This window comes from Colossoma macropomum, unplaced genomic scaffold, assembly GCF_904425465.1.
Source record: "Colossoma macropomum unplaced genomic scaffold, Colossoma_macropomum, whole genome shotgun sequence".
Classification (NCBI taxonomy): Eukaryota; Metazoa; Chordata; class Actinopteri; order Characiformes; family Serrasalmidae; genus Colossoma; species Colossoma macropomum.
Window position 1 is genome coordinate 15,560,579 of NW_023494806.1, and position 14,128 is coordinate 15,574,706.

General features: G+C 38.1%; 1 protein-coding gene across 1 annotated transcript in view; it reads right to left on the reverse strand.

Moving 5' to 3' along the window:
• adgrv1 (adhesion G protein-coupled receptor V1) overlaps window positions 1–14,128 on the reverse strand; it is a 223,078-nt gene that overhangs the window by 124,247 nt on the left and 84,703 nt on the right. The window contains 12 exon segments of the mRNA XM_036598204.1: window positions 17–140; window positions 1,656–1,776; window positions 2,374–2,538; window positions 2,639–2,818; window positions 4,187–4,369; window positions 5,309–5,485; window positions 9,241–9,443; window positions 9,781–10,036; window positions 11,162–11,308; window positions 12,131–12,335; window positions 12,616–12,838; window positions 13,485–13,607. Coding sequence (XP_036454097.1) covers window positions 17–140; window positions 1,656–1,776; window positions 2,374–2,538; window positions 2,639–2,818; window positions 4,187–4,369; window positions 5,309–5,485; window positions 9,241–9,443; window positions 9,781–10,036; window positions 11,162–11,308; window positions 12,131–12,335; window positions 12,616–12,838; window positions 13,485–13,607 — 2,107 coding nt within the window.

Genomic DNA, 14,128 nt, shown 5'->3' on the forward strand with positions numbered 1-14,128 from the left:
GAAAATAAAGCTGTACCTGATCAGAGCTGTGCCATTGTAAGTACCCTGAGGTTCTCCAATAAGGACATTCCTGGAGGAGTCAGCTATGCCAACAATTCCTAGGGCTCCACGGTCTGCCCTAATCACAACTGTGGCAATGTCTAATGTAGAGAAGCAGACAAAAAACTTAATGTAGGCCTGGGTGATGAAACAATGATTATCAAAGTCCAACATCCTTTTAATATTGATAAAAAAGTTTGTTTGAGCTGTTTTCAATGTCGATAATCATGCCGTTCTGTTCCACAATCTGGTATTAGCAATAAAAGACTGAACTATGAACAATTACTACTTCAGTACACTAGGGGGTGATGTGCACCTTTTACTGGCAAAAACAAAGCTGTTCAGCTCCTAACAGCCCATGCCAGCATGAGTTAGCTAATTATTTTCATATACATTCTTTAGCATATTCCATACAGAACTGTGCAAAAGTCAGGGATCATCTTCTATTTATTTATTTTATTTCAGTCATTAAGTGCTAGCTATTTATTTTTCAGCCTCAGGAAAACAACAGAAAATATGTATTTAACAGAAAACTACAAAGGTTTCAGTATTTAGTATGTCCATCTTTCACCTTTCTTACAGCTTCTTTCAACTTTTTATGCTTTTTGTAAACACCTCAAAAGTTTAGTCTTAGAAGTTGGTCATGGGCATGAATTATTTTTAATTATACTCCATGTCACCAGCAGGGCTCCGTAGTACTGGCTTCTTGATAGCTACAATGTCTTTCAGACCTACAGTGTTGAGTTGTCTTCTCGCAGTGGAAGAACTGACAGAAACAATTTTTGATTTTCTCCTCTCTCTCAAAGACGAAAGCTTTAAGTACTGTTTGTCTGATGGTGACAGGTTTAGGGGGCTACCAGGTCTTCCACACATGCGAGGAAAACCACACCTCCTCCAAATAAACAGGTACTGTGTCTGTCCACAGCTGACGTGCAGAGAACTCTACTCAGAGTCAACCCACGGAAAGCACCGGGATCCGACAGATCCCACCACACACACACACACCACACACACACACTCATACACACCTCTTTTGAGGCTCTACTTGCACTATCTATCTGGAACATTGCTGCCAATACTGTGTTACACTGTTTACTACCTCACTAACTGTTTTACTACCCCAGTAACTGCTGTGTATATGTATGTTATCTGACATAACTCACAGATCACATCACGTTAAATATGTCTGCACCTTATTACACTACCTCATGTCCAGAAATCTGTGCTGTGTCGGTGCTACACTGTCCGGTCTGTTTACTGTGTCAAATTTCTGTTTAATTTATTGTATTTATTATATTGTTTCTAGCTTAATTTTTGTTTGCACACTGTCTGAACATTCGCACGTAAATTTTGTACTTTTGTACTTTTTGTTCCTTGTTGCACCTTGTTGTTTCTGGAGGAACGTAATTTCGCTCCACTGTGTACTTGTACATAGATGGAATGACAAAAGCCTCCTGACTTGGCTTGAATAACTCGTACTTAATGGCTAATTTAACTGGAAATTAAATAAATAAAAGGGTCTCTGATTTTTGAAAAGTGCTACAAAACTGAGATAAAACGATACAAATGAAATTTACAGAAAAGTGTGTAATGTGTGTAAAAGTGTAATGACTGACTTCTTGTTGGATCGATGACGGCCTCATTCTCTGCAGACATAAGCTGGACAGTGAATCTCTCCTCGCCCTCCAGGTCAGCATCAGCCAAAGCCTGGATCACCAGAGTCTTCCTTGACTCAGTCTAAACAGAGCACAGAGATTTGTATTGCAGTTACAATTTTAACTCTGGGTGCTGTTGATTTATGCAATGGATCGTAGTTTGAGCCTAGAAAGGCCATATTAGTATGCAGTGATGCTGATGTAGTCCATCTAGATTTGTTTCAGATTATTACCTGAATCTACCTCACTTACGATTGTCCTTAGAAGTTGCAGATATTGTCACTAATAACAAAAAGCATTTTATATTAGCTATTTCTCCCTCATAGCTCATTGAAAGAGCAGACAAATTCTGTGGAAAGTGCAGATTCTAAACCTTCAATCAACACCACATTTATGTTTGTAAGTAGAAGATGTGATATTGCATTATGACTCGAATTTGATGACTTTATTGCGTATTGTGCCGAGAGTAAAAACATCTTTTGTATCTTCTGCCATGTTTTTCATTATATGACATCCAAACAGAAATGGAAAGGAAGGAAAGCTGAAAGTTGAGAATCTGATGATACTGAATGTAACTTGAATTTAAATTATTGAATGTAATTAAATAAATATGTTCAAATAGTAAGAAAACAACAGTAATGGTTAACCAGCGGATTGCATTGGTAGACCCTCAACATACCCCATTAAAGACAAGAGTTCCGTTATGAGGTTGTAGGTCATCTCTTCCCTTCTGTTCAAGAAGCCAGATCAGATAGACCGTTCCTACACCCCCTGAACTCCGCACTACTGTTAGATTTGCCATGGAAGCAGGATCATCAGCAAACTGTGGCTCAGAGATAGTAACCTGGAGAACAAGATTATCATTTAAAAGCAAATGGTTGGGCAGGAAGCTTGAAAGGATCTTCAAAGGGTGTTATATTTTACTATATGTATTTTAGATTTACTGTTAGCTCCTGGAATCCGAAGCGACCCAGCGGTGAATCGTTGGCAGGGATGTTGATCACAACAGAAGTGTCAGCTCCCAGTCTCGCCCCTCCAATCACTCGAGTGAGCTTTACAAGAAACGATTCCATGGGCTCCACAATGGTGTCATCAACAATGGTGATCTCAATTACGGCACTTGCCTATAAAAGCAGAAGAAATGTATTAATTAGCACAAGCACCAATTTCATGCACATAAGAAACAACCATTGTCTACATGCAGACCAATAATTCGTACTGTCATAAAAAAAAATCAATTTTTTGCACATTTTTATTTGTTTACACTCTACTTTTACCTTCCTTGACATTATGTTGATATTTTATTAAAAGTAGCTAGTCCAAAAACACCTAGGAAACATCTCGTTACATTAATGTACATGAAACTTAGAAAATATTTTCCAGCTCCTGTAAAATTACAGTTTCAGATTACAAATGTGAAAAATTTGTGGCTGGCCCGAACAGCACTTTACAGGTTTTACATATTGGATAGTATTTTCAAACAAGTAACCAAATACTCATTCTCAACAATTATGATTGTTACTGTAGATCAAAATACACCAGGCAGAAATTTCCTGATATGGTTACCCACTTCTAATTCAAATCAACATTTCAGTCTACACCAGCTGCGCTAAATGCATATTGCATCTGTCAAAACGCAAGCCCTAGTGTCCTCCCAATTTTTAATGCATCGAGACTATTTTCTAGCATTCTAAACTATATTCAAAATAATCTACTAAAATTACTGTTGCTCTGCAGCTGCTGCACTGTACTAATGGAGTGTGGACGGTTCTCTTCTGACATAAATGCATAACTGTCAAGGTTAACAATGAGATTTTATCAAACCTACAGGTTTTCAATCACAATCTGCCATACTTATATTAGGATTAAGTTGACAGGTATGTAAACAGCAGTAAAAACATGTAATTTTGTCACAATAAACAGATGTGATGTTTGTTTTAAACCTGTTTTAAACCTGTCTAATTTATAAAAGAAAAGGAGAGTTGATGTGTGCGCCTGAAGTAGTTACATGATAAAGCCGAGTCACCTGCTTACTCACTTGAGATGATTCATCAACCTTGTCATGCCTTCATGGTACACAGTCTCTTACATTTTGCACTGAGTATTTTTTCTCATCATCTGACCATTTAAAATGCTCCCAAATGTGTGATTTCCGAGGCATCTTTGCTATTTCAGTTTAAAAGGCCACGTGGAAAGTGACAGTTTGTTGTTGTGTGAGGCGAGGCGATCAGCTTACCTGCCATGAATTTACAAAGCATTCCACTATTGCCACATATAATACATTTATTTTTTACATCACACCTAATTATACCAATCACTGCTCTATCTAAAGGCCTTTGCTGATTAAATTTAGTGTCATTTTCAGCTACATTTTTTTGTGAATTAAAAAAGTATAAATACTAAATAGAGAAATTAATCCCAACATAATGAACAAATTCTCTAGTATTTGAAATGATTTAGGCCAGCTCTAGTAAAACAGTTCAAATCTTTACCTGTCCATCTTGAAAAGTGAGGTTGCCTGAAGATGGGGTGAAATCCTCAGCGGTAGCGATGACTGGTTGAGCTTCCCAGAACAACACTATTCTGTCAGTCCTACCAGCCTGCCTCACCACCGGTAGATAAAGGACATTACCAGGTGGAGGAACCTCATGGGCAAACACTACTCCAGAAGCATCCTGTAAAATATGGACATCTTTCATTATCTATGGGAGAAAACAAATGACCTAATAACCTGTTGGATTTCTAGAATCATTTTCTTCAGTTCTACATTAATTGAATTGAATTGAATTCAGACCCATTGGCCAACCGTGTTGTGCACACAGAGGAATTAGACCTCCGCATTTAACCCATCCGTGCAGTGAAACACCCACATATATGCACACTATTGAACACACACACTAGGGGGCAGTGAGCACACTTGCCCGGAGCGGTGGGCGGCCCTATCCACGGCACACAGGGAGCAGTTGGGGGTTAGGTGCCTTACTCAAAAGCACTTCAGTCATGCACTGTTAGCCAAGGGGATCAAACCGGCAACCTTCCGGTCACAATGCTGGTTCCCTAACCTCCAGCCCATGACTCCAGCCCATGACCCCATTAAAGTGATGACTTGGAACAGATGGTACATTGTGATACAGCAGATGTTTGATTTTCTTGTGTAAATAAAGGTATAAATAAAGTCAACGATTAGCCCATAGGTTCTCCTGAACCCGTTGATACAGAATCTAAATCTATTACAACTAACTATACAATTATGTAGCTACATATTAGATTAAGTGACCCTTATTAGTCCCACAATGGGGAAATTTCACCTCAGCATTTAACCCATCCATGCAGTGAAACACCGCATACACACTAGTGAGCAAACACTTCAGGGAGCAGTGAGCAGCCCTATTTGCAGCGCCCGGGGAGCAGCTGGGGGTTAAGTGCCTTGCTCAAGGGCACTTTGGTCACGTACTGTCGGCTCAGGGGATCGAACCAGAGACCTTCCGGTCACAAGGCTGGTTCCCTAACCTCCAGCCCATGACTGCCCCGATTAAATGATTATGTAATATAAAATAAAAAACAATTATATTGAAAATGACAGCAATACCCTTAAGAGCGAAAGAACTTCTCACCTTGGAGATGTTGAACTGAAGGACCCCTCTTGGGTCATCATTTTCTTGAATGGTGATCTCCGCTATCTCCATACCGGGCCTTCTGATGCTCGGCTGTCCCGCCCCAGTCTGACCTCCCAGCAACTCCACATGAGTGATATTCACCAGAAAAGTCTCAGCCAATTCTGGAATGTCATCCTATGAAGACAAATGTAAACATAACATTTGCTTATATTCACATACAGTCCACAGAGCATTTGACTCCAAACCCACGTCTAATTGACAACTTACCCAATCCGTTTTTCAGCAGTGTGCGTAAATAGCTTAGCGTTAAACCAGAACTGAATTATGTGTTATGCAGTTCTTCTCACAGAACGTGTTGATGTTTGCCAGCACTTTGAGACGCAACCAAGTACTTTCAGCCCAAACAAAACTCAGCATGAGGCTACAGAGGGCGAAAATACCCGGACCACTGCAATTTGCAGGAGCATGAGCTATTTGAGGGGGAAACTGAGGAAAAAAAAGGCAGGGTTTTAGTGGTCGTGGTGGTAGCCATGTGTTGTTGGCCTTCGCTGTAGGCAGCATGCAGGCAAAAAGCCAGCTTGTCTGCTTAACAACTCAAACAGAGCTTTGGTTACTGCCTCTGCTTAGCTTAGGTGGCCTGAGATGAACTGTGACACAGAGGATGGAGTAATGGAGGTCTAGAACAAGTACTCTCTGACTTACACTCAAAAGGAATTAATGCAGTTTCAAGTTACATCTGGCCACAGCAAACTTAAAGACAAATATACCACCGTTCAGAGGCGCGGAAGTAGGTGGATATACTCTGATAGACCCAGTATTAGTGACTGTTTTTGTGTCTGAAGCATTTGCCACTAAAGGTTAACTCACATAAGGTCACAATACGACATAGTTATGAATACACTACCCAAAGCCTGAGATACTGACCTATGATCATTTTAAGAAAAGGTTTTGGCTTAAAACTTTTTTTTTTAATCTATTCATGGTGTAGCAGTACATGCAGGGTGTTGTAAGGTAAAATAGTCCCATAGAAAGCTCAAAAAATAAATAAAAACTCAAAAGATAAGTGTACGTTCATTGTTGTGGATAGTAAATAAATTGTCTACATTTACTGTGGTGCACAGCAACAAATTACATTTAGTCATTTAAGTCTTTTTAGTTACAGTATTTGAGTACTTTTTCCCTGTAATGGTACTTTTTTGTGTATAATTACATCACAGTACTTTTACTTTTACTCAAGTTAATTTGTAATAAAGTACTTTTCCTTCACTACTTTCATTTTTAATATCGGTTACAAAGTAAAAATACATGTGCATATTAGCTTATTAACCAATTAAAAGAAAGCCCAGTTAAATTTAAAAGATTCAGTTCTGAAAGCCAATCAAAACAGAGCAGCTCCGAAAAACACTTCAGCCATTATAAGTTTAGAGAAGTTTAGTGGATAAAGAAAGAGGAGAATGTTACCAGCATACACAAGGAACATACTGTATCCATTTTTATTAGTTCAAACTAGCTAAGGAAAAATGCATTATCATCCTCTGCCAAACATGTCGAGATCTCTGCTTTTCACAACTAAACTCCCACCCTGGAAGAGCAGCAGTTTGCTGACTGGAGAGCTAAATGGGTGCTGTGTCCTTTTACTATTTTCGTCTTACTTTACTGCTTTAGAATAACATGGTGGCTATGTATTAAACTTAAAATCTGTGGTGTATGTTTTATTGCAAGTGTCTGTCAGCCAGCTACATGTATTGTCCCTGTCAACCCATATAGTTTAACCATATAAATATGGTTTTGTCATAGTTTTGGAGGTTTACAGCTATATAAGGCTGTGATAAAGGAAATTTAGTCTAATATAGGTTCCCCAAAAACTGTCGCGCTCAGATTTGCTGTTCACTTTACCCACCAAACACAATGAGTAAACATCACTAAACTGTGCTGGACACCAGCCCTCTTTAACTGGAGCTGAATAGCCCTGTAATTTGTTGGTGAAACTAATACTTTACAGCTGGTTAACTATAAGACGTATTACAGTATTAGGACACCTTACAGGCATCTGATGTGAACTGCACAGTTGAAGAGCACTGAGATCACATAAAGGGGGAGAAAAAACATCTTCTATAAAATGATTATTATGTTTACAGCCAAGAATAAGTCCTAAATTGAAATGGCAGCACTAGATAAAGGCTTCAAGCACCATGTACCGCTCATGAAGCATGTAGCAAGCGCCCCAGTAATGTCTCCCCTACTGACTTCCTGACATAGCCATCAAATATTCCTTGTTATTAAAAGTTAATATGCCTATTCTTATCATTTCTGAAGGAGTATCACTATAAGAGTGTAAACAGAACCAGACCTTGAACCTGAAGTGCTATTTATACACGATTACACACAATTATATACGATGCGTCTTGCAGAGTAAAAGTAATGTACTTTTAAACACAATGCCTCAGAGACAGGCCTAATAACATTTTTTGGAAACTCTCATTATAGTTTTGGCAAGCTAAGCTGGAGGAAATGAATACAGAAGGGTGTTGGGTTATGGCCCAAGGAGGGTACTGTGAAGTGTCAGGGATAAAAACCGAGACCAATGTCTGTTTTTTCTGGATGAGAAGAGATCAACGTTGCCCTTGCCAAATTGACTCCAGATGAGTGTCCTCACGTAGGTGTCCCGCTTTCAACCAGTGACCATCCTAGAGAGAAGATGTGCCCTAGGATATGCATTGTTTAAAGCAGCAATATGTGGAGACACATAAGAAAGGAAGGGACCGTTTTGAAAGAAGGAAAGAAAGAAGGATTGTGTCCCAGTCAAATCTGTGCAAGGCACCCTGTGATATGTTTAACTGAAAGGCAGCATATTTACAACCCCAGAAAAGATGGTTTGGAACACCTTTTCAGAGAAATCTGACAGCTGCAGGTGTTACAGTAATACAAACTCCACTAGTACATCTGAACACAATCATGGTGTATAACAAAAACATGTCACATGTGTCCAGACCTAATATTTAGCATGTGAATTACATACTATTTACAATACATTATTTAAAGGAGAATTCCATTGATTTTTCAAAATTTCTGTATTATTCTGTTGTTGAGATGGAAACAAAGACATTTTGAGTGGTTTCATGTGTGCAATGGCTCATTGCAAATAGTCATTTGGTTTACTATCCAAAATGACCAATGACTTTCAAACACCTTGCATATACCTCTCCACCATGAATAGACTGTAAAAAAATGCAAGAATTCTTAAAACTATCATAAAACAATATCTCAATAATAACTTTGAGAGGGAGCTTTTAGAGGCATTAAACTCTATGGTTCTATCATTACCATTGTGAACAACTGAGACTCTAAGTTTCTCTAGATTGGAGCATTTTGTATCAAAATACTCTGAACGACTTTGTTTACATCTTAACCATTTAATTATGTAGAATTCTTTTTTTAATCGATGGAATTTCCCTTTTAAGACTGTGAGTTTGAGAAATGTGATAATTGAAACCTGACAGTCATATCAGTCAGTAATTTGCACTGTTTAACTAAAATTAGAGTATAAAATCTAAATTAGAAACATGAAATTATATCAGCCAATATTATCTGTTATCAGAATTTTTAGCCCCTTTAAAATTGGTATTGGGCAAAAAACTTTATATCGGTTGGGCCCAAGTTCTTAGTGACGTGAAGAATGTTAAAACTGAGACTAGATACTTGTGACAAGGGATTTTAAGTGATGAACATATCATTATGCACCAACTGCCTTGCAATCCTCAATGAAGTAAATGGTGTGATATCCCTTTCGATATATATTTAACTGAGGGAATCCACTGAAAGAGAACTAGTCCTCAATACCTTATTTGTTCCATGCAAACTGGCTACTATTAGTATTTTTAACAACAAGAAGAATTGTTGCAGGGTTTTTCTGTAATATAAATACTCACCGGTAAGATAGTAATGGTTACCAGGGCAACAGTAGCCTTCTCCATCATGACGACTGTAGCTTGTTTAGCTACAAAGTCCTGACCCTCACTGGCTTGATTAACAGGTGGCAATGACAGTGCTGGTCTGGTTGTATAGTAGACCACCACGTCCCCAGATGCCCCCTGGTCTCTCACAATGCTCAGTGTGATATTGCTTGGGCTTCCTGAAAGCAGATTGAGAAAAAAAAGCAAATTAGAATTTACACATTCTCCACAAGCATAAACATTATCATACTGTAATAAAAAGCAGCTATGTGTAGAAACCGATGATTTATTGGCCAATCATAACGCTTTCCTCGAGTTGGAGGGGAGCATTAAGCAAGCATCTGTACAACCTATTTACATATTTCTCAGCAATCAATTCATACAAATCGCAGAAAAACCAGGGCTTTGAGTTTCAGCGGTGAACCACAGTAATGTAGACCGATTATATGTCATTTAGACGCCTTTTATTGTACTGGTTTGGCTGAAATGCTCAGTCTTTGCAAACAGATGAATTACTTTGAGGTTCGGCTGTGATGAAGTACTGGGAGTCCAGGTGCCATCCAATCACTCCGTAAGGAGATCCATTAGCTTTAATGGTGAGCTCAGCTCTGGCTCGCTGTGGGTCTATCAGAGCTCTCCTGGATGGATCGATGACGCCGACTGTGGTAACGCCTGTTAGGATGATGGTCACTTTCTCTGCCATTTCTGGGATGCTGTCAGCTAACACGCTTAGCGAGATGGTGGCCACAGCCTGACCCTCTGAGAAAGTCACCTAAGGAAAGAAATGAGAGGGGAAAGTAAAATTACGGTTCTAAAATCTGAGCTGTTCAAAACTGGTGTACTCAATATACAAACACACTGTATAGCCACACAGATCTACTGAATTCTGTACTAATGCACCAAGTTATTAAAACAATGTCATTGTGCTGCTAAGCTTTGATCAGTATGTTGCTTGGCACAGCCTGCTGTTAATGAACTACTTGTCAGAGAAATTGCTTACTGCAATTATTTAAAAATAATAAATGAATTTTTTACTGAATGATGGTTTTTCATTTTGTATTTTGTCACTGTTTTAAAAAACTTCACTATCACAATGGGCAATATCAGATGTTATTATTTTCATTATAAATTACACTGCAATGCACTTTTCTGAGTATGTCATGGGTTTCACCAGTACTTTATACTAAAAAACTGCATGTATCATAAACAAAAGAAATTATGTAGTAACTGCATAAACCGTACAGTAACAAGTAACTGATTGGATATCAGACCATTAAGCCATTCTTTTGTTCATTTAATTTTATAGTTTATTTGTGCAAACATTTTTAGATTATTTAAAAAAAAAAATCCATAATAATAATACGTTTATCACAGGTGTTTTTTAAATGTGGCACTACAATTTTGTGGTTTATTCTGTCCAAAAGACCCTAAAAAATATAAATTTATGATAGATATCACGCATCACAAAAATGTTGAAAAAGTATTGTGATATCTGTGGCCAGGAGTACAAGAGGGTATAACTGTGTTTACTGCCCCCTAACCCCAAGCAGAAAAAAGTACTGTGATATTTTTGCTAAGTTGTCCATTACTTGTCGTTGTGCCTAACAATACCCTTTAACTGTGGTAACAAATGTAATGGACAGCTTCTCATGGCAGATTCCTTTATTAACTAGCGTCAGCATTGACCTTCAACAGTTTTAGCACATAAAAAAGATGTAAAAGCCACACTCAAAAGCAGTATTGGCATTGTCAACTGTGACAAGCATTGTACAATTTAACTGAAAAGTATAAACTATTACTGTAGTATTATAAGGCATAATAAATAGCATGCAGTTGGATTTTCTAACCAGAGGCACCTATCATGTGTGTTTTCAGTTCTAGCTATATGAGCTCTCACCACTCCTGATGTAGGGAAAATGTCCTCCAGACTTCCATTGGTTGTCCAGCGCACGGTTAGCCTACCAAACGTGCCCCTCCTCCTCTCCACACTCAGAGTGACAGGATTATCCCTTTCCAGCTCATCCACCTCCCGAGATAACGAGTTCTGGAACAAACGGAGGAAGGTTAAGCGTTCCAAAACGTGCAGACTGAAGATTTATCTAATAATTGTCTAGAAATTTACAGCAAACTTTAGGCCCGTTTTTGGAGCACAGAGTTTAATGACAGTCACATCAATGAACATATATTGGCAAATATCTGGAGAACAAAATAATACTGCGATCACTGGAAAGCTGAGAATGTTTAAAGCAATGTATAGAACTTGAGTAGAAGTTCTGGTTCAAATTATCATAAAGCGATGAAGCAGGTAACGTAATCTAAAATTACAGTGTAAGCTAAGCTTACACTTGTTCAAACAAATGATTTAGACATAGCATAACGGTAAAATGACTGAAACATAAGTGACTGTGCAGCATAAGTAATTTCCAGATGGTTGGTAGGGTGTTGCTAGTTGGTTGCTAGTTGGTTGCTATGGTTGGTATGGTATCTCTGGTGGTTGCTAGGGTGTTGCTAGGTGGCTGCTATTGTATCTTTGGCAAGTTGCTAAGGTTCTCGTAGGCGCTTCCTTCAGTACTCAAGGTGGTTGCTAAGGTGTTGCTAGGTCATTGTTATGGTGTTCCAAGAGGTTGCAAGGATGTTTATAGGTGGCTGCTATTGCATCTCCAGTGGTTGCTAGGGTGTTGCTAGGTGGCTGCTATGGTATTCTTGGTTGTTGCTAGGGTGTTGATATGTAACTCTATAACTACTGCAGAGAACCTCATCTTCGTTAACCGATGAATGTTCACTTTCATGGATTTAAAACAATAAGATTTTTATGTAAGTAACACTTCAGCATTTATCTGATTTATTTGATCTAAGAATGTAATACCTGTGCAAAGCCAATAATGCCATAGGCATCGTCATTAGCTGGAATGACCACAGCCACTTGACCACGGAAGCCAATCTCTGCCCCGCCTTTAGGATTCTTCAGGCTCAGGCGGAAACGCTCTTCCTCTTCTGGAGCATCGTCATTGATTATGTTCACCGCTATCTCTAATTCGCTAACTCCTGGCTGAAAGAACAGCTCACCAGAACTAAACAGGAACAAAACACGTCATTTTTTATATCATATTATCAAAGAAAAAAAAAAAACTTCTAACATCTTCTATTCTAAATAAAATTACAATAGAACTGCCAAATATATCAACACAGTGGAACGCGCTAATGCTTCATATACTGAAATAACAATATCTCATTAGCAATACATGCATCATGATAACACAGAATACTGTTAAATTATAATAACACATTCTAGTGTCACACATACATATTACTGTCATATATAACACAAAACAGTGTTTTGATGTACTCTACCGAGGGATGAAGTCAGACTGATTGGACACTGAAGTCAGCTCATGTATGACGGAGCCTGATCCTCCTGTGGCTATGATCAGACTCTTTGTTGCATTGAGTGATTGGACAGGCAGGTAGAGGAATTGCTGAGCTGGAAAGGAGCTCAGGACCTTTGTGAACTGGCTGATATCGGACTTCCAGGAATACAGAGCAGATTCATTCGTCCCGGCAAGTAAGAGGTGCGCTAAACAATGGAGACAATTTTGGCATACAACATAATTCATCATTATAACTAACTGCAAAGGTATACTACTAGATTTTTCAATGTTTCCAAAAAATAAAAGTGACTGTGTTGCAGATACATGCATTAAATAATTTTAATATATTTTACTCTACTCTAATAACACTCTACAAACTCATGTTTACATGTTTACAGAATGATAAACAGAGCCATTGATGGCTCCAAACTACTTGTGAAATCTGGTTAACATTAAGACTTAATCTATAATAAAATTAACATTCAGAATTTCTCATATTTAAAAAGTAGTGATCAAATCTTGGTGGAGATGACCTGACTAATAAATAAATTACTATATATTGGTATATTTACAATGTATTATTTATAAATTAATACTTCACTGTTGTTTCCAAAACTAGAAATACTGAACAGAACATCTAAAATGACTTTTGGTTTCTAGTTGAAAGTATGTAAATTTACAATGTACTATTGTTTAAGTTAACACTGAAAAACATAAAAAAAATAATATGACAAGACATTCCAAACTTTTGAACAATAGTGTAATTCCACAGACAAAAGGCAGACTAATAAGCATCAAGTTAGCTCAACGACAATTATTTGCATCTGATTGTGATAATCTGTGTTAACGTACGTATGCCAGATGTAGGGGTGAATGCGTGGACTGAAGATAGTCCGGGGAACAAAATGGACTGGGTGTGCTGGAAGAAGGTCTGCTGGGAACCCCATAAAAACACCTCACACACAGGACTTCGGCCTTTGGAAGACAGTGAAATAACATGCAAAATGAGACAAAGATAGAGCAGCAGTGGAGTACTATATATGTGTGTGTGTGTGTGTGTGTGTGTGTGTGTGTGTGTGTGCGCGTGTGTGCGTGTGTGTGTGTGTGTGCGTGTGTGCGTGTGTGCGTGTGTGTGTGTGTGTGTGTTGTGGCTTCTGTGTAATACAGTATTCCAGCTTGTTTTTAAGGCATTGTTTGATCGTTGTGTGGAGATTGCTTAAGTGTTGATAGTCTGTTATGGTATCTGAGGTGGTTGCCCAATAATAATAATAATAATAATAATAATAATAATAATGTTTCATATGTATCATGTGTATGTGCCCATATATGCCAACCTATAAAATATATTTAAGTACCCTATGTAATAACTTTCTAAGACTAATCCAAAAGCGAAAAATAATCTCTGCCTTAGTGTTCAAAAAGAAGTGGTTATGCTTTTTCAGTTTTAAACAGTAAAATGTAGATTTCTGAAAAAAAAAAAAAAAGTAAGGAGTATT